We start from the raw sequence: 18,642 nt of genomic DNA on the forward strand, positions 1-18,642 counted from the left end.
TAAGGAACTAATTCTCTTCCAGTGATCCTGCTTCAGTGTGGAAAGGTATAAAGGATATCACCAGTTACAAGACACCATCCCCCAGTGCTCTGGAGAATCAACATCTGGTAGACGATTTGAATGATTTTTACTGTAGGTTTGAAAAAACAACCCACACCCGCCCTGAACACCTCTCCACACAACCATTAACACCTCCAGCAACCCTCCTCTCCCCCACACCTACAATTCAGATCAGTGAAGATGACGTGTGCCAGGTCTTCAGAAAGAACAAAAGAAGGAAAGCACCAGGCCCAGACGGTGTGTCACCAGCCTGCCTAAAAACCTGTGCTGATCAACTGGTCCCCATCTTCACACAGACCTTCAACAGCTCACTGGAGCTGTGCGAAGTCCCCTCGTGCTTCAAACGCTCCACCATCATCCCCGTCCCAAAGGAACCCAAAATTACTGGACTTAATGACTACAGACCTGTGGCTCTAACGTCTGTGGCCATGAAATCATTTGAAAGACTGGTTTTGGCTTATCTGAAGAACATCACTGGACCCTTACTGGACCACCTGCAGTTTGCCTACAGAGCAAACAGGTCTGTGGATGATGCTGTCAATATGGGACTGCACTTCATCCTGCAGCATCTGGACAGACCAGGGACTTATGTCAGGATCCTGTTTGTGGACTTCAGCTCCGCTTTTAACACCATCACGGACACCCTTCAGAATAAACTGTCTCAGCTCTCCGTCCCCACCTCCGTCTGTCAGTGGATCACCAGCTTCCTGACAGACAGGCAGCAGTTAGTAAAGCTTGGTAAATCCACATCCAGCACTCGTACCATCAGCACTGGAGCTCCTCAGGGCTGCATTCTCTCCCCACTGCTCTTCTCCCTCTACACCAACGACTGCACATCTAAAGACCCCTCTGTCAAGCTCCTGAAGTTTGCAGACGACACCACACTGATCGGCCTCATTCAGGATGGTGACGAGTCTGCTTACAGACAGGAGGATAAGGAGCTGGCTGTATGGTGCAGTCTTAACAACCTGGAGCTGAACACGCTCAAAACTGTGGAGATGATCGTGGACTTCAGGAGAAATCCCCCTGCTCTCCCCCCACTCACCATCATGAACAGCACTGTGACTGCAGTGGAGTCATTCAGATTCCTGGGCACCACCATCTCTCAGGACCTGAAGTGGGACAATCACATTGACTCTATTGTGAAAAAGGCACAGCAGAGGTTGTACTTCCTTCGCCAGCTGAGGAAATTCAACCTGCCACAGGAGCTGCTGAAACAATTCTACTCTGCCATCATTGAATCCGTCCTCTGCACTTCAGCTCAGCTACCAAATCTGACCTCAGAAGACTACGGAGAGTAGTCCGGACTGCTGAGTGACTCATTGGTACTACCCTCCCCACTCTCTAAGAACTGCACTTATCCAGAGTGAGCAAAAGGGCTGGTAAAATCACTCTGGACCACTCTCATCCAGCACACTCCCTCTTTGAACTGTTTTGAATTGGAACACACCAGTGACAGTGTTCTAGTTAGTGACAGTGTTCCAATGAGCGACAGTGTTCCAGTGAATGACAGTGTTCTAGTGTTCCAGTGAATGACAGTGTTCCAGTGAGTGACAGTGTTCTAGTGTTCTAGTGTTCCAGTGAGTGACAGTGTTCCAGTGTTCTAGTTTTCTAGTGAGTGACAGTGTTCCAGTGTTCTAGTGTTTCAGTGTTCCAGTGAGAGACAGTGTTCCAGTGAGTGACAGTGTTCCAGTGAGTGACAGTGTTCCAGTGTTCTAGTGTTTCAGTGAGTGGCAGTGTTCCAGTGTTTCAGTGAGTGACAGTGTTCCAGTGTTCTAGTGAGTGACTGTGTTCTAGTGTTCCAGTGAGTGACAGTGTTCCAATGAGTGACAGCGTTCCAGTGAATGACAGTGTTCTAGTGTTCCAGTGAGTGACAGTGTTCCAGTGTTCTAGTTTTCCAGTGAGTGACAGTGTTCCAGTTAGTGACAGTGTTCCAGTGTTCTAGTGTTTCAGTGAGTGACAGTGTTCCATTGAGTGTCAGTATTCTAATGTTCTAGTGAGTGACTGTGTTCTAGTGAAAGACAGTGTTCTAATGTTCCAGTGAGTGACAGTGTTCCAATGAGTGACAGTGTTCTAGTGAATGACAGTATTCTAGTGTTCCGGTGAGGGACAGTGTTCCAGTGTTCTAGTGAGTGACAGTATTCTAGTGTTCCAGTGAGTGACACTGTTCTAGTGTTCCAGTATTCCAATGTTCTAGTGAGTGACAGTGTTCCAATGAGTGACAGTGTTCTAGTGAAAGACAGTGTTCCAGTGAGTGACAGTGTTCTAGTGAATGACAGTGTTCTAGTGTTCCAATGAGGGACAGTGTTCCTAGTGTTCCAATGAGGGACAGTGTTCCTAGTGTTCCAGTGTTCTAGTGTTCCAGTGAGTGACAGTGTTCTAGTGTTTCAGTGAGTCACAGTGTTCTAGAGTTTCAGTGTTCCAGGGAGTGACAGTGTTCCAGTGTTTTAGTGTTCCAGTGAGCCACAGTGTTCTAGTGTTCCAGTGTTCTAGTGTTCCAGTGAGTGACAGTGTTTTAGTGTTCTAATGTTCCAGTGTTCTAGCGTTCCAGTGAGTGACAGTGTTCCAGTGTTCCAGTGTTTTAGTGTTCCAGTGTTCTAGTGAGTGACAGAGTTCCAGTGTTCCAGTGTTTTAGTGTTCTAGTGTTCCAGTGAGTAACAGTTTTCCAGTGTTCTAGTGTTTTAGTGTTCCAGTGTTCTAGTGAGTGACAGAGTTCTAGTGTTCCAGTGAGTAACAGTTTTCCAGTGTTCTAGTGTTTTAGTGTTCCAGTGTTCTAGTGTTCCAGCGAGTGACAGAGTTCTATGGGCAGATGTAAGTGTGTGATCATGAGAAACTGTCTGTCTCACACAGAAGTCATTCCGTCCTGTGTGTGATGGTTGACGTGTTTCCATCTGTGATGTGTGGTGCGATCATGTGTTGAGCTTTAACTGAGATCAGAACGAGCGTCGGACTCAGTGGGTGACTTTCTCTGAAGCTACTTTTGGACTCAATCAATATGTGTTGCAAACGCGTGTTGATCCTTTCCAGCTCTCAGGAGGATTGCGTTCACACCTCGCCTGTGTCTCAGAGGGCCGTCACTGCCGTCATCGCTCACAGCTACAGCTGCTCTCCAGTCCATCTGTCTCTCAGTCTGTCTGTCTGTCTGTCTGTGTATGGTAATGTGCTCATTGTCTCCTGCATCAGTCTTTGTCTTCTCAATAGCTTCATGAATATGAGTCTCTCTCAGTTTTTGTTCAATGTTATTTATATCGTGTCCATTTGGCCGTCCGCTGACACAAAGCATGCGGTTTATTCTCTGAATAAATATGAGCGGATCTGAATGAGGCGTTAAAACACACATCGGTGTGTGTGTGTTAATTTTCTCTCCCTGTGGGTTGTAAAGCAGGTTGTCCAGCTTGCTAATGGATCGATGGCTGCAGAGAGAGAGAGAGAGAGAGAGAAAGAAACAGATGCACAGATGGGCTTGTTTTATCAGGTTCATGTAATCTTGTCATGGTTCTGTTCTGACACACCTGTACATCTGCGATTCCTTTTCATCCCGAGCAGGTGCATGTATATTCAGAGCCGTAACGCGTCTGATTTTCTCTTGAGTGACAGTGAGACGAGACACACGGCGCTCAGACCAGAGTGAGACAGGAACAGGAAATACACCACAGAGAGACACATGTGAACATGACTCAAGACAGGACAGACAGACAGAGAGAGAGAGAGAGAGAGAGAGAGTGTGTTGGGCTCAGGTGACGGCCGTTAGAGAGAGTTAATTAATCACATCAGTAAATGTTTACATATCTGTGACACACACACACACACACACTACTGAGCGTCTCACTGGATTCTCTTTTCTCAAGCGACCTGGAACATTTGTGCCTGAAAATTTTAAAACTATATATAATCTTATCATTTTATCTGATGAGGTTATGGCTGAATTAACCATGTAAAGCCTGACATATGAAATAATACTCAGAAAAAAAAAAGCTTTTTTTTTATTTAAATGCAGCAGTCTATTGACAAAATTTGCAGTATTTAAAAATTTGCATGTGTTTTTATTCTATTATATTTGCTCCTTCAGTGTTTTATAGCTCATATAGTCTAATACAGTGAGAATATAGAGGAAAAACAGCTCAATTTTATTCAGAGACTCAAACTAAGCAAAATAATATGTCTTAGTAAGATGAGATTGAAATGATCCAAATATATAATGCAATGCAATGCTGATTGAGAGAGGAAGAAATAAACGCTCCTCAGAAGATGTGAGATGTTTTGGAGGCTTGTGAAGATCATTCCTCCGCTGAGGAACAGAGAAAGTAAAGCTTCTGGAAACAAACGCTCCTCGAGACAAGGGGAAGTTGTGGCCTAATGGTTAGAGAGTCAGACTCGTAATCCAAAGGTTGCGGGTTCGAGTCTCGGCCCGGCAGGGATTGTAGGTGGGGGGAGTGAATGTCCAGCGCTCTCTCCACCCTCAATACCACGACTGAGGTGCCCTTGAGCAAGACACCGAACCCCCAACTGCTCCCCGGGCGCCGCAGCATAAATGCTGCCCACTGCTCCGGGTGTGTGTTCACAGTGTGTGTGTGTTCACTGCTGTGTGTGTGTGTGTGTGTGTGTGTGTGTGTGTGTGTGTGTGTGTGTGTGTGTGTGTGTGTGTGTGTGTGTGTGTGTGTGTGTGTGTGTGTGTGTGTGTGTATGTGCACGTTGGATGGGTTAAATGCAGAGCACGAATTCCGAGTATGGGTCACCATACTTGGCAGTATGTCACTTCACTTTCAAAAGATCCTGATGATCATGATTTACATATTTATAATTTGAATAGGATTACTGAGTACAGTCTGCCTTATAATAAACTGATATAATTGAAAATGAAAAATTAAATGATTAAGCAAATGTTTAACTCTCAAATATGATAAGAAAGATCAAACGCAGTGATGTTATAATTTCAGTTAAAACAAATTGTGGTGTAGAATTCAATGTTTTATTCTAAATAACCCTTTAAAACAAATAAATACTGGGAATCATCAGAGACAGGCTGAGACTGAGATAAGAAACAACAGAATGGAATTAAACTGCCATTAAACGGTTAATTATATTATTAGTGCTAGTAAGAGTGATGGAGAGACACAACGCTTTCAGAGAAAGAGCGCGTGTGTGTGTGTGTGTGTGTAGCAGGTGAGTGTTTAAGGCTCTTTCACACTAGATCTGTGGCTGTCGGCTGAATCTGTGTGAGGTCAGAGTTCACGCAGGTGTCGATCTGTGCATGTACACTTTACAGGGACAAACGCTGCAGTACCGCATGTGTGAAAGTGGAATGAAACAATCGAGCGAGTGTGAAGCGTCCCACAGTTCCCAGGCGTCTTTACTGCGATGTTCTCAGCTCATGTGATCTGCATTCACTCTCACAGCGCCATCAGTTCAGCGCTACAGTCATAAATGATGAAGGTTTACTGAGCTATGCCTTGTGATGGAGAAATGTCCGTCCATTTATACACTGTAAAAAACATAAGAAGTGTTGGTCTATTCATCTTCTGATTCTGAATGTTTTATAATAAAAAATTATTATATAAATAATTTAGTTTTCTGTTTGAAATAAGATTATTTTGCTTACCCCATTAGCAGATTATTTTGCTTGTTCTAAGCAAAAACTCACTTAAATTTGACTTGTTTTTTCTGAAAACAAGACAATAATTTTTATTTTTATCTATAAAATCCTTCTTGATTTAAGAATTTTTAGATATTTTGGCTGGAAACAAGACAAAAAATCTAAGTAAGAAAAGCATTTTTTGCAGTGTGTGTGTGTGTGTGTGTTTGTGTGTTTATCATTGTGTGCATGTCCACGTCTGTGTGTGTGTGTGTGTGTGTGTGCATCAGTAATCAGAGATGTGAGCCACTTGCTGTGTGTCTGCTCAAGGCGATGCTCGTGACGTGAAGTGACATGTGAATTGACAGACACCATCCCTCCCAAAGCGTTTCTGCTCTTCCTCTTAAACGTGCTGTCACTGGAGATTTGAGTCTCTCTCCTGAGCATCAGGCTGCATTTCTCGTCTCGTGTTTATTTTATTCTCATGTGTTAGGCCTCCGTCGCCTTCAGTCCAGCTGCTCTTCGGTCCACAGGTCACTTGCTGATCACCTGATCAATAATCTCATTAGTCAGCCACTCAGCTGCACCTGCTCGTCACCATGGTGACGCTGTCACACTCCACCTGTCCTGAAGAAAAATGATCCTCAGGATGCTGAGGACTGTTACCAGGCTGTTGCTATGTTGTTTCCAAGGAGTTCTGGATGGTTGTTATGAGGTTGCTAGGTGTCCCTGTGAAGTGCCTCTGATCTTCTGACATCATGTCATTGTGCTCACTTGTTCTTTGTTGGATTTTAATATTGAATTTTGTGTATTATAAAATATTTTTTTATAAGTTTATATCCCTTAATATTTTCTTAAAAATGCCATCCCACTTATTCTGTTCTATAGTATATAATGGTGCCTTTAGAGGAACAAAATCATTATTTGAGGAGAGTCAGTGTTATTTCACCAAAGACACAGCTACTTCACTGCTTTACAGTATGCGTGTGTGTGTGTGTGTGTGTGTGTGATGCACTGCCAATTGAATTACCTGTCTGTCTGTTGTCCGTGTTGCTGCCAGTGACTAATGACACCAGAATTAGCCTTTAGTGTCTGTCTGTCTCTGAAGAGGAGGAGGATATTGAGGTAAAGATGAAAATGTCATTCAAATATTTAATATAATTTTTATTACATTCAGAGTGCATGAGCGAATGAGATACGTGAGGTCAGAGTTCACCGACGTACAGTAGATGGCAGAGCTCACGGTGATGGTCGAGCGATAGAATATGGTCAGTTCAGATGAACATACAGTAAAACTCACCGGCGGACATGTCTGCAAAAGTGCGACGTGAGGCTCTCACAGGCACTTTCTCATCTCACACACTTCATTTTGACAAAAACACACTCCTGCTTTCTCCCAACCTCTTATGAAGCCCCATGAACTCTGAGCTCCAATATGACGTTATAGACGGCGGTACAGTGGTGGCCAAAATGATTAGAACACTAGTATTATCGGCAGCTAAAAATGGTTTTAAGTAAGTTATTTCTATCCTCTGCTGTAGTGTGTCAGTAGGAAATATCAGTTTACATTTCCAAACATTCATTTAGCCATTAATTGTAATAATGCAGTGAGATTTTCGTGCTCCACACAGAGATCTGATCTGATCATCATCCAGTCTGTCTGGAATGACATGAAGAAACAGAACAAACTGAGACAGACTAAATCCAGAAGAACTGTGTCTCTGCTTCAAGAAACCTCCTGCAAAGCTCCTGAGAAACTCTGCTCAAGTGCACAGAGGACAAAAGCTGCTTTAAACACAAAGGATTTAAAGATCCCGGATCTCAAAAATCTCACTGGATTATTACAATTAATGGCTAAATGAATGTTTGAAAATGTAAACTGATATGTCCTACTGACACACTACAGCAAGATACCTTAATAAGTCAATACCTGACTTAAACCCATTTTTAGCTGTTGAGAATACTAGTGTTCTAATCATTTTGGCCACTGCTGTAAATGGGTTTTGGTGATGCTCCGTGTTTGGAGGACTGATATTCTCACACATGTGTGCCGCTGCTCACTGATCCTGTCTCTCTCTCTCTCTCTTTCTCTTTCCAGAACCTTCCAGAAATCCAGATGGAGCAGGATGTCGAGAGCACCGTCACAGTCCGAAAGCCCAAGCTGCCCAAGCAGGTGCGGGACGACGACCCCAAACCGCTGCAGGACAAAGAGCGCGCCAAGAAGAAGATCCAACGCTACGTCCGCAAAGACGGCAAGTGCAACGTGCATCAAGGAAACGTGCGGGAGACCTACCGCTACCTGACGGACATCTTCACCACACTAGTGGACCTCAAGTGGAGGTTCAACCTGTTCATTTTCGTGCTGGTTTACACCGTGACGTGGCTGTTTTTCGGCTTCATGTGGTGGCTGATCGCTTACATACGAGGAGATCTGGAGCACATAGGAGACAACCAGTGGACTCCTTGCGTCAATAACCTCAATGACTTTGTGACAGCGTTCTTGTTCTCGATAGAAACGGAGACGACCATCGGCTACGGCCACAGGGTAATCACTGACCAGTGCCCCGAGGGCATCTTGCTTCTGCTGGTGCAGTCGGTGCTGGGCTCCATCGTCAATGCCTTCATGGTGGGCTGCATGTTCGTGAAGATCTCGCAGCCCAAGAAGCGCGCCGAGACTCTGGTGTTCTCAACCAATGCTGTGATCTCCATCCGCGACAGCCGGCTTTGTCTGATGTTTCGCGTCGGAGACCTGCGGAACTCACACATCGTGGAGGCATCCATTAGAGCCAAACTGATCAAGTCCAAACAGACCAAGGAGGGAGAGTTCATCCCTCTCAATCAGACGGACATGAACGTGGGCTACGACACCGGAGACGACCGGCTCTTCCTGGTGTCTCCGCTCATCATCTGCCACGAGATCAATCAGCACAGCCCCTTCTGGGAGATCTCCAAAGAGCACCTAGCCCATGAGGAGCTGGAGATCGTGGTGATCCTGGAGGGCATGGTGGAGGCCACAGGTACGCCACTGAAATCTGCAGTCGTTTCATTGCGCTCAGAGATTACATATGCACATAGTGGGTTTGGCAGATGCTTTTATCCAAAATCACTTGCTTTGCATTGAAGGTGTGCATTTGATCAGTTCATGCATTCTCTGGGAATTGAACCCATGACCATGGCGTTTCTAGAGATGTGCTGTACTGTTTGCACTCAGAGATTACATTTACATGTAGTGGGTTTGGCAGATGCTTTTATCCAAAATGACTTGTATTACATTGAAGGTATGCAGTGGATTGGTTCATGCATTCCCTGGGAATTGAACCCATGACCATGGCGTTTCTAGAGATGTGCTGTACTGTTTGCACTCAGAGATTACATTTACATGTAGTGGGTTTGGCAGATGCTTTTATCCAAAACTGCTTGCATTGCACTGAAGGTGTGCATTTGATCGGTTCATGCATTCTCTGGGAATCGAACATGTGACTGGTATTGCTCTATTGTTTGGACTATAGGATGTTCATTGCACTCAAAGATTAAATTACATGATGCAATTGGCAGATGGTTTTCTCCAAAACCATTTGCATGGCATTGGAAGTATTCATTTGATCAGTTTGAGCATTCCCTGAGAATCAAACCAGTGACCATGGCATTGCTAGACATGATCTCGTGTTTGAGTCCAATTAACTTCTTATACCTCAGAGATTACATTTACAGGTAGTGCGTTCATCAGATGCTCTTGTTCAAAACAACTTGCATTGCATTATAGGTGTGCATTTGATCAGTTCATGCATTTCCTGGGAATCAAACCCATGCCCATGGCATTTCTAAAAAAGTACTCCACTCTTTGCATTCAAGAGATTACATTTACTTTTACATGGTTTTATCCAAAATTGGTTGCTTTGCATTTAAGGTGATCAGTTCACGGATATCCTGGGAATCGAACCCCTAACCTTGACATTGATTTGAGCTACAGTATGTTTGTTGCATTGAATAGAAAAAAACTCCATTACTGACCAGAATAAGCAGAACTCATACTGAATGAGCAATATCAAATGTCTAATTCCCAGCATTCCCTGGAAATCGAACCCATGACCGTGGCATTTCTAGAGATATGCTGTACTGTTTGCAGTCAGAGACTACATTTACATGTAATGCATTTTGCAGATGCTTTTATCCAAAATCACTTGCATTACACCTGGCTCAGGGATGTAACATTAATCAGAATCAGAATGAGCTTTATTGCCAGATATGTTTACACATACAAGGAATTTGTTTTTGTGACAGAAGCTTCCACAGTGCAACAGAATGACAGTGACAGAACAAAAAACACAGATAATAAAAAGGAGAATTAAAAAATAGAACAAGTAAATAAGGTATAACAATATACAAGTTGACAATTGTATGTACAGGTATATAACAATAGACAGTTGTATGCACAGGTATATTATGTGCAATTTGAAATGTAGACTAAGTATGTGTGCTAGATAAATAAGTGTATAAGTGCATAAATAGTGTGTGTGACAATAATTGTCAAGTGTCAAGCCTGAGGGAAGAAACTGTTCCTGTGTCTGGTCGTTCTGGTTCTCAGAGCTCTGTAGCATCGACCAGACGGTAACAGTTCAAAGAGGGAGTGTGCTGGATGTGAGGGGTCCAGAGTGATTTTACCAGCCCTTTTGCTCACTCTGGATAAGTACAGTTCTTGGAGAGTGGGGAGGGTTGTACCAATGATTCCCAGCAGTCCGGACTACCCTCCGTAGTCTTCTGAGGTCAGATTTGGTAGCTGAGCTGAACCAAACAGTTATTGAAGTGCAGAGGACAGATTCAATGATGACAGAGTAGAACTGTTTCAGCAGCTCCTGTGGCAGGTTGAACTTCCTCAGCTGGCGAAGGAAGTATAGCCTCTGCTGGACCTTTTTAACAGTGGACTTGATTGTCCCACTTCAGGTCCTGGGAGATGGTGGTTCCCAGGAATCTGAATGACTCCACTGCAGTCACAGTGCTGTTCATGATGGTGAGTGGGGGGAGTGCAGGGGGGTTTCTCCTGAAGTCCACGATCATCTCCACTGTTTTGAGCGTGTTAAGCTCCAGGTTGTTGAGACTGCACCAGACAGCCAGCTCCTTAACCTCCTGTCTGTAAGCAGACTCGTCACCATCCTGGATGAGGCCAATCAGTGTGGTGTCGTCTACAAACTTCAGGAGCTTGACAGAGGGGTCTTTAGATGTGCAGTCGTTGGTGTACAGAGAGAAGTGTATTTTCCCAGACTCAGTAGCTGCTGCCTGTCTGTCAGGAAGCTGTTGATCCACTGACAGACGGAGGTGGGTACAGAGAGCTGAGTTAGTTAGGGCAGGAGGAGGTCTGGAATAATAGTGTTAAAGGCCGAGCTGAAGTCCACAAACAGGATCCTCGCATAAGTCCCTGGTCTGTCCAGATGTTGCAGAAAATAATGCAGTCCCATGTTGACTGCATCATCTACAGACCTGTTTGCTCTCTAGGCAAACTGAAGAGGATCCAGCAAAGGTCCAGTAATGTCCTTCAGGTGGGCCAGCACCAGTTTTTCAAAAGACTTCATGAACACAGACGTTAGAGCCACAGGCCTGTAGTAATTTATTCCTGTAATTTTGGATTTCTTTGGGATGGGGATGATGGTGGAGCGTTTGAAGAATGAAGGGACTTCGCACAGCTCCAGTGATCCAGTGATCAGCACAGGATTTCAGACAGACTGGTGTAACACAATCTGGGCCTGGTGCTTTCTTTCTCTTCTGCTTCCGGAAGACCTGGGTCACATCGTTTTCGCTGATCTGAATTGTAGGTGTGGGGGAGAGGGAGGTTGCTGGAGGTGTTAATGGTTGTGTGGAGAGGTGCTCAGAGAGGGTGTGGGGTGTTTTTCAGACCTGCAATAGAACTCATTCAGATCATCTGCCAGTTGTTGATTCTCCACAGTGCTGGGGGATGGTGTCTTGTAATTGGTGATCTCTTTCAGACATTTCCACACTGAAGCCGTGTCACTGGAAGAGAATTGAATCCTTATTTTTTGAGAATAATTCCTCTTTGCCACTCTGATCTCCTTTTCCAGTGTGTATTTGACCTGTTTATACAAGACTTTATCCCCCGTTCTGTAAGCATCTTCTTTGGCCTGACGGAGCTGTCTGAGTTTTGCAGTGAACCATGGTTTGTCGTTGTTGTAGATTAGATGAGTCCTGGTAGGAATGCACATATCCTCACAGAAACTGATATAGTGTGTTCATAACTGATCTATCTCTGTGAGCTCGTCCAGATCGTTTGCAGCAGCTTCAAAAACACTCCAATCAGTGAGGTTGAGACAGGCTTTTAAATCTTACTCTGCTTCATTAGTCCATCTTTTAACAGTCCTTAAAACAGGTTTAGCTGACTTCAGTTTCTGCCAGTAGGTTGGAATAAGATGAACCAAACAGTGATCAGAGAGTCCTAAAGCTGCTCGTGGAACAGAGTGCGTCCTTTATTGTTGTGTAACAGTGATCCAATATATTACTGTCTCTGGTGGGGCATGTGATGTGCTGTCTGTATTTTGGCAGTTTACGGGAGAGATTTGCTTTATTAAAGTCTCCGAGAATGATTAAAACAGAGTCTGTATGTTGTTGTTCACTCTCTGTGATCAGATCAGCGAGTTTCTGTAAAGCTGTGCTCACGTGCGCTTGCGGTGGAATGTAGACACTCACGAGAATGAACGAGCAGAACTCCCGCGGCGAGTAGAACGGCTTGCAGTTAATGAAAAGCGCTTCTAGATCGGACCAGCACATCTTCTTTAACAGGTTACATCTGTACACCACCTTTGGTTGATGTAAAAGCATTTCCCCGTTGATTCCGCGTCGCAATCCGCTCTAAACAGCTGAAAGCCCGGCAGATGGAGCGCGCTGTCTGGAATGGCATCATTCAGCCAGGTTTCTGTGAAACACAGCGCAGCAGAGTTTTAAAAATACTTATTTGTCCGGGAGAGCAGAAGGAGTTCGTCCGTATCTGTAGAGAGCGGAGATTCGCCAGATGGCTTCACGAGCGCACCGGCTCGCTTCCCCCGTCTGCGCGTCCTGAAGCATCTGAACAGCTCCGCTGCTCCGCCGACTACAATGTCCAGCAAAACATCCAAATAGTCGAAAACCAGTGAAATATCGAGTGGTGTGTGCTGCCGAATGTCCAGTAATTCGTCTCTGGTGAAACTGATTGCAGGAATATAACTAAAGACAGGACAAACTAACAAAAACATAAAAACAACTGCGGATGACGCCATAGTGAAATACTGTTTTTATTCTTTTAAGATCACAGTACTGATAAGTATTGGTTTTTAAACTTAGATGGTTTAAAGCAGTTAGCTTGTTGGTTTGAACAGTACTGTTGTATTTGTCGCTGACAGCATATTTGTGACAGTATTATCATCACAATATTAAGAAGGTAACCGATGTGTTACAGTAACGTTAAAACACATCAGGCTACTTGTTCATGATTACTGCAGGATAACTAGCATTCACCAGCAGTCAAATGCTGAATTTATGTTTCCTGTAAAGCCGTTCTGATCTAAATGCTTCTGCTAGAATGACTCAATCTAAACAAAGAAGAAATTCAAATATAATTTTTGTCACATTTGGATCACTGCATCATTCCAAGACCTCCACTCGAGTGATTTCAGAGGTTTCATCACTGCACTATTATTCTAACATGAGGAATGAGGAGAGTTGCAGTGTGTACTGATGAAAAACCATGTTCTGTGCCGGTTTCGTCCGTTTGCTGACATACAGGTTAAAGTCATCTAGGTAATTTTGTCTATATTTGCATACGTGGCTAATCGAATCAGTGTTAATTTCATATTGTGGTATTTGAAATAGGTTACGACTTGTATTTTAGTGAGTAGTTAGTCAGTTCAACTAGAGTGTATTTGGGTCATTCCACGAAATCGGTGCCATTTGCGTCCCTAAGAAATAATCAAACATAGATTTAATATAACAACAAATAAATGTGCAATTTAAAAACATAACAATACTATGTTATGCTTTCATCAATATTACATCAAAAAAAGTAAATTAAATATTATTTTAAATAATTTAAATTGCATTTATGCTGGTAAGGGTTAGGTTTTTGGCCTGTCCCTCACAATAATTTATTTTTTTTATTACAGTTTTTTTGGATTGCTTAAGCACGATTTTCAAAACAGGGCCCGTGTTTTCAAAACACTACACACAATTAGCACAACCACACACCCAATTAGCAAAACACTACAGATCCTTTGCATAATTAAACACTCTTGTAAAAACGATACACTTCTGTTTAAAAACCACACTTTGTTACCATATGAAACACACGTTTCACAGTTTACTATACTCTGTTTGCAAGAGTTACACTCTGCTGTGATAAACCTAAAACACTTTTAGCACTTCTACTTCCCTATGATTAGAGTAGGCTACCATCAACAAAGTACAAATATAAAGTAAAGCCACCAAACACTACACAAGACCAATGTTGCAGACTGAAGAAACTCATTTATTTCTCAACACACCCAAAATGTTGACATGGAGATTCACAATACTGTAACAAAATGTCACTTTACGTATTGTACTGTAAGTTTACTGTTACAAAAAAAAAAAAAAAAAAAAAACTAGACATTGTCTCTTCGCCTAGCTGGATCTGGCCAGAGAATTTCATCAACATCGCAGGCAATGTTGTCATTAGCAAGACACCTTGGAAAGAAACGTCTTGAATGACGAATCCATCCTTGCATTGCTGCTACCTCCATCTGGTCACAGGCCTCCTCCATGGCTTGGATGAGGGGTACCTCAGCCTGGAGACGGAGATCATATACCTTCCACCGCCATGCCGAGAAAAACTCTTCTATAGGGTTGAGGAATGGAGAGTATGGTGGAAGATATAGGACGGTGAAATGTGGATGTTGCTGAAACCAGTTCTGAACCGGAGCAGAGCGGTGGAAAGACACATTGTCCCAGACAACAATGTATTGCATATGATCGATTTGATTTGCTGCTGTTATGTTGTGCAATTGGTCCAAGAATGTAAGTATGAGTGCTGTGTTGTAAGGGCCCATATGGGCATGGCGGTGGAGGACCCCATTCTGTGTAATGGCTGCACAGAGTGTTATATTACCCCCACGTTGCCCTGGGACATTGACTATAGCCCTGTGGCCAATGATGTTTCTTTTTATAGTGCTTATACACCTGATTGGTGTGTCTACAATTAAGCAAACAAGTGTTTGCACACCTGATGACTGTGTTGAACCAATTGGTTGGACGGTGCGGTAATTTGACAGTCAGTGCTTTGGTATTGGAAGGAAGTGACTTCATGATAGATTTTTGTGTGTAATGTGTGTTAAGTGTGTTTAGTGTTTTGCAAATCACTGTGTGTAGAGTTTTGCAACAAGTGTGAGGTTGACAATGTGCTTATAGTTGTGCAAATATGGGCTGATGTTTTGCTTCTTGAGTGTAAGGTTTTGCTAATAGTGTACTACTTTTAATTTTAGTGTGTAAGCAATCCAAAAAAACTGTAATGACTTTTAAAAATAAAAATCACATTTGCATATTGTTCTAAATATAGTCTCATTGTTAACCAATGTTTTTGGCATAAGTATGCATTTTTTTCTATAAAATATAAATCATTTTATTGGTGTCCCCTGATTTCATGTCAATCCTGTTACCGTTTTTAAAATGTAAATTTAAACAATTATTTTTTACATTTAATATAATCTATATCTACAAGTAAAATCCTTTCAAAGTGTACATTATGTGTTTTTGTGAACTTGACTATTAGCTAGCAATTAACAAATTAGTTTGAAATCGTCAAACCTGTTACTGTCGACCTGTTAGTTTTTAGGGTAAGCGGTATTGACATGAGGGTAACAGGGATGACATTGATTAGGTTTGACCCTGTTTTTAAAGATAGTCTGTGTAAAAATCAAACATTTTAAAGGTCACCCTCGGTATATTATTGAGCTAATGCCTATATCATTCAGTGGCATATGAGCTCTAATTAAACTATAATATAACGCTTGTGTCGGTAACAGGGTTGACAAAAATACCAAAACATAAGATAGAAAAATAGTCATAAAATAATCAATTACATAGCCTACAATTTCTTGTCATTTTAAGGTGTCTTCATTTCATGGATATTTAAAAAATATTGATTAAGCTTATTTTATTTTTCAATTTTTCCACGTGGAAAAGGCACAGATTTCATGGAATGACCCATTTATAGTAACCCTGCTATCTCTGGTTGTCACTGTCCAACTAGACGATAAAACAGACACGACGGTCATAAAGCTAGAAAAACAAACTGAAGGAAGGTGATGTGTGGTAGAAGTGTGTCTTAAAGGGACTGTTTACATTAATAAATGAACATCCTGTCATCATTTACTCTCCCTCGTGTCAGAGTTCAAATGTGGATCCTGGACCACAAAACTGAATAAATGATCTTTCCATTGATGTATGGTTTGTTAGGATAGGACAATATTTGTCTGAGATACAACTATTAGAAAATCTGGAATCTGAGGGAGCAAAAAAATCTAAATATTGAGAAAATCTCCTTTAAAGTTGTTCAAATGAAGTTCTTAGCAATGCATATTACTAATCAGAAATTAAGTTTTGATATATTTACGGTAGGAGATTTACTAAATATCTTCATGGAACATGATCTTAATATCCTAATGATTTTTGTCATAAAAGAGAAATGTATAATTTTGATCCATACAATGTATTGTTGGCTATTGCTGCAAATATACCTGTGTTACTCATGACTGCTTTTGTGCTCCAGGGTCACAGATGAGTTTTTATTTTTAGTAAATGGCAAGATTTTCAGTTTTCAGGTGAACGATCGCTCTAAGAGAAAGACTCTGAAACAGGAGCGAGCTCACATCAGGGCTCATGATATAAATATAGTGCCAGATCAATACACAGCGGCTTATAAATGCTCTGTGTTCTGGGAAATATCCCAGAAATCCTTCTGGAGTCCAGTACTGGAAACACGATAGATGAGCGTGACGTGACCTCGTGTGTCTGTGGATCATTAAAGGCTTTGAGCTTCAGTCTCGTATGATGATTTCATCAGCTCTTTTCCCACTTCTATGATCTGTGCTCCTGTGAGGGTGGATGGATCTGGAGATCCGCTGTGACAGGCACGTGGGTGTAGAAACACTGCGGTCAGTTCAGAGGAGTGTGTGATACGGCCGGAGTGAGAGCTGACGTAACACCTTTAGAAGACCATCGAGCGTCTCACACTTTCTTTACTCCTCCAGTTTTATTTGAAGATTAGCTGCGACACACATCAGAACTGATGCAGACACAGAACCGCACCGATCCAGTTATTTGATTCTTCTCAGTGCAGTGTCATGGCTCCTACGCAGTTTGGAAAAGTATGGAATTTGATTTCCAGGTCTGGAAAAATATGGAAAAAAAGCAGGGTATGGAAAAATATTTGCATTTCCAGACTTTTGCCCCCATTTAGTTTTTTTTTATCATAGAAAATTAAGAATTTATTGAAAATACGTTTATCATACAAGAAGTGTTTTCATGGCATCTGTTTAGTGATTGTCAAACACGACTGAATTAATTCAAGGTGCACTTTGTAATTATGCAAAATGTTTTGTGTTTTGGGTTTCTTCTCACAATATTCTTGTATGATAATAATCTTTCCATTGATGTATGGTTTGTTATGATAGGACAATATTTGGCTGAGATACAACTATTTGAAAATCTGGAATCTGAGGGAGCAAAAAAATCTAAATATTGAGAAAATCTCCTTTAAAGTTGTTCAAATGAAGCTCTTAGCAATGCATATTACTAATCAGAAATTAAGTTTTGATATATTTACGGTAGAAACTTTACAAAATATCTTTATGGAACATGATCTTAATATCTAATGATTTTTGTCATAAAAGAGAAATGTATAATTTTGATCCATACAATGTATTGTTGGCTATTGCTACAAATATACCTGTGTTACTCATGACTGCTTTTGTGCTGCAGGGACACATGTGACAAATATAAAGCTGAAAATAGTGCTGTCTGAACCATTTATGTTAAATATGGTCCAAAAATCTACTGGAAATTTGAGTCTGGAAAAGTATGGAATTTTGAAAAGGAGAGTGTGTAGGGACCCTGAGGGATGCTTGAACTGACCTGGTCATTCGCAGCTCTGTTTTGCAGCAGAAAAGAGTTTATTAGAGCCATTTAATCACAGTCCGTCTGTCAGTACCATCACCTTTGGCTTTACGGCTTCTCGGACAGGAAAAATATATGATTTTGTTGATCAGGAATTGATAGCTCATTGCTGTGATGTCATATGAGTGACAGGATGCCCTCGTCATCAGAGAAGAGAAGAGATGTTGTTGTGAGGGGAAGAACACAAAATAATGCACATGTATCATTTGCAGTTTTGTTTCAGCTGCTTGCACACAGAATCTTTCCTTGTCACACAGTTTCTGAAAGCTGTCTCTCAAACTGCAGAAGCACACACCAAATCTGCACTAATACACTAATTCTCAGCCTTTGACTCCGTTTATATTTCATAAAACACTTTTTGCAAAACACAACACATTGTAAAGGTGTTAGCAAATGTCAGCTTTTGAGATGTGTTTGTGATATTTTGTATGCAGTGCTTCATTTTGCAAGAGATGTGAGGCGTGTAAGCAGCTGAAATAAAACTAATAAACATTGCAATTTTCCATAAAAACAAAAGAAATGTCAGTTTTGTTTTCATGGTGACTTGAAGCGGTGAAGTGTGTATTGTGCAGATTTCTACGTTTTCTACATTGTGTTTAGTAAAGAGTTTAGGCTGAATACAGTTGTGCTCATAAGTTTACACCCGCCTGTAGAATCTGCAAGATGTTTATAATTTAAAAAATGTTTTTAGTAGTTGTTCTTATTGTGTACTTCTCTTTCAGAGATCTCTCCATCTATTCCACAGACATTCATTATTGAATGAACACAGATGATCCTGTCGAGATTCCATATTCTGATGTTTGTTCACGTTCCATCATCTTCTG

General features: G+C 41.9%; 1 protein-coding gene across 1 annotated transcript in view; it reads left to right on the top strand.

Moving 5' to 3' along the window:
• Window positions 1–7,748: 7,748 nt before the first annotated feature.
• The window catches only part of LOC306864018 (G protein-activated inward rectifier potassium channel 2-like), a gene marked incomplete at both ends in the record, with an annotated part of 39,317 nt that continues 28,423 nt past the window's right edge, over window positions 7,749–18,642 (top strand). The window contains one exon of the mRNA XM_079407672.1: window positions 7,749–8,649. Coding sequence (XP_079263798.1) covers window positions 7,749–8,649 — 901 coding nt within the window. The remainder of the gene's footprint in view (window positions 8,650–18,642) is intronic.

This window comes from Barbus barbus (assembly GCF_936440315.1).
Source record: "Barbus barbus genome assembly, chromosome: 45".
In the NCBI taxonomy this organism is placed as follows: Eukaryota; Metazoa; Chordata; class Actinopteri; order Cypriniformes; family Cyprinidae; genus Barbus; species Barbus barbus.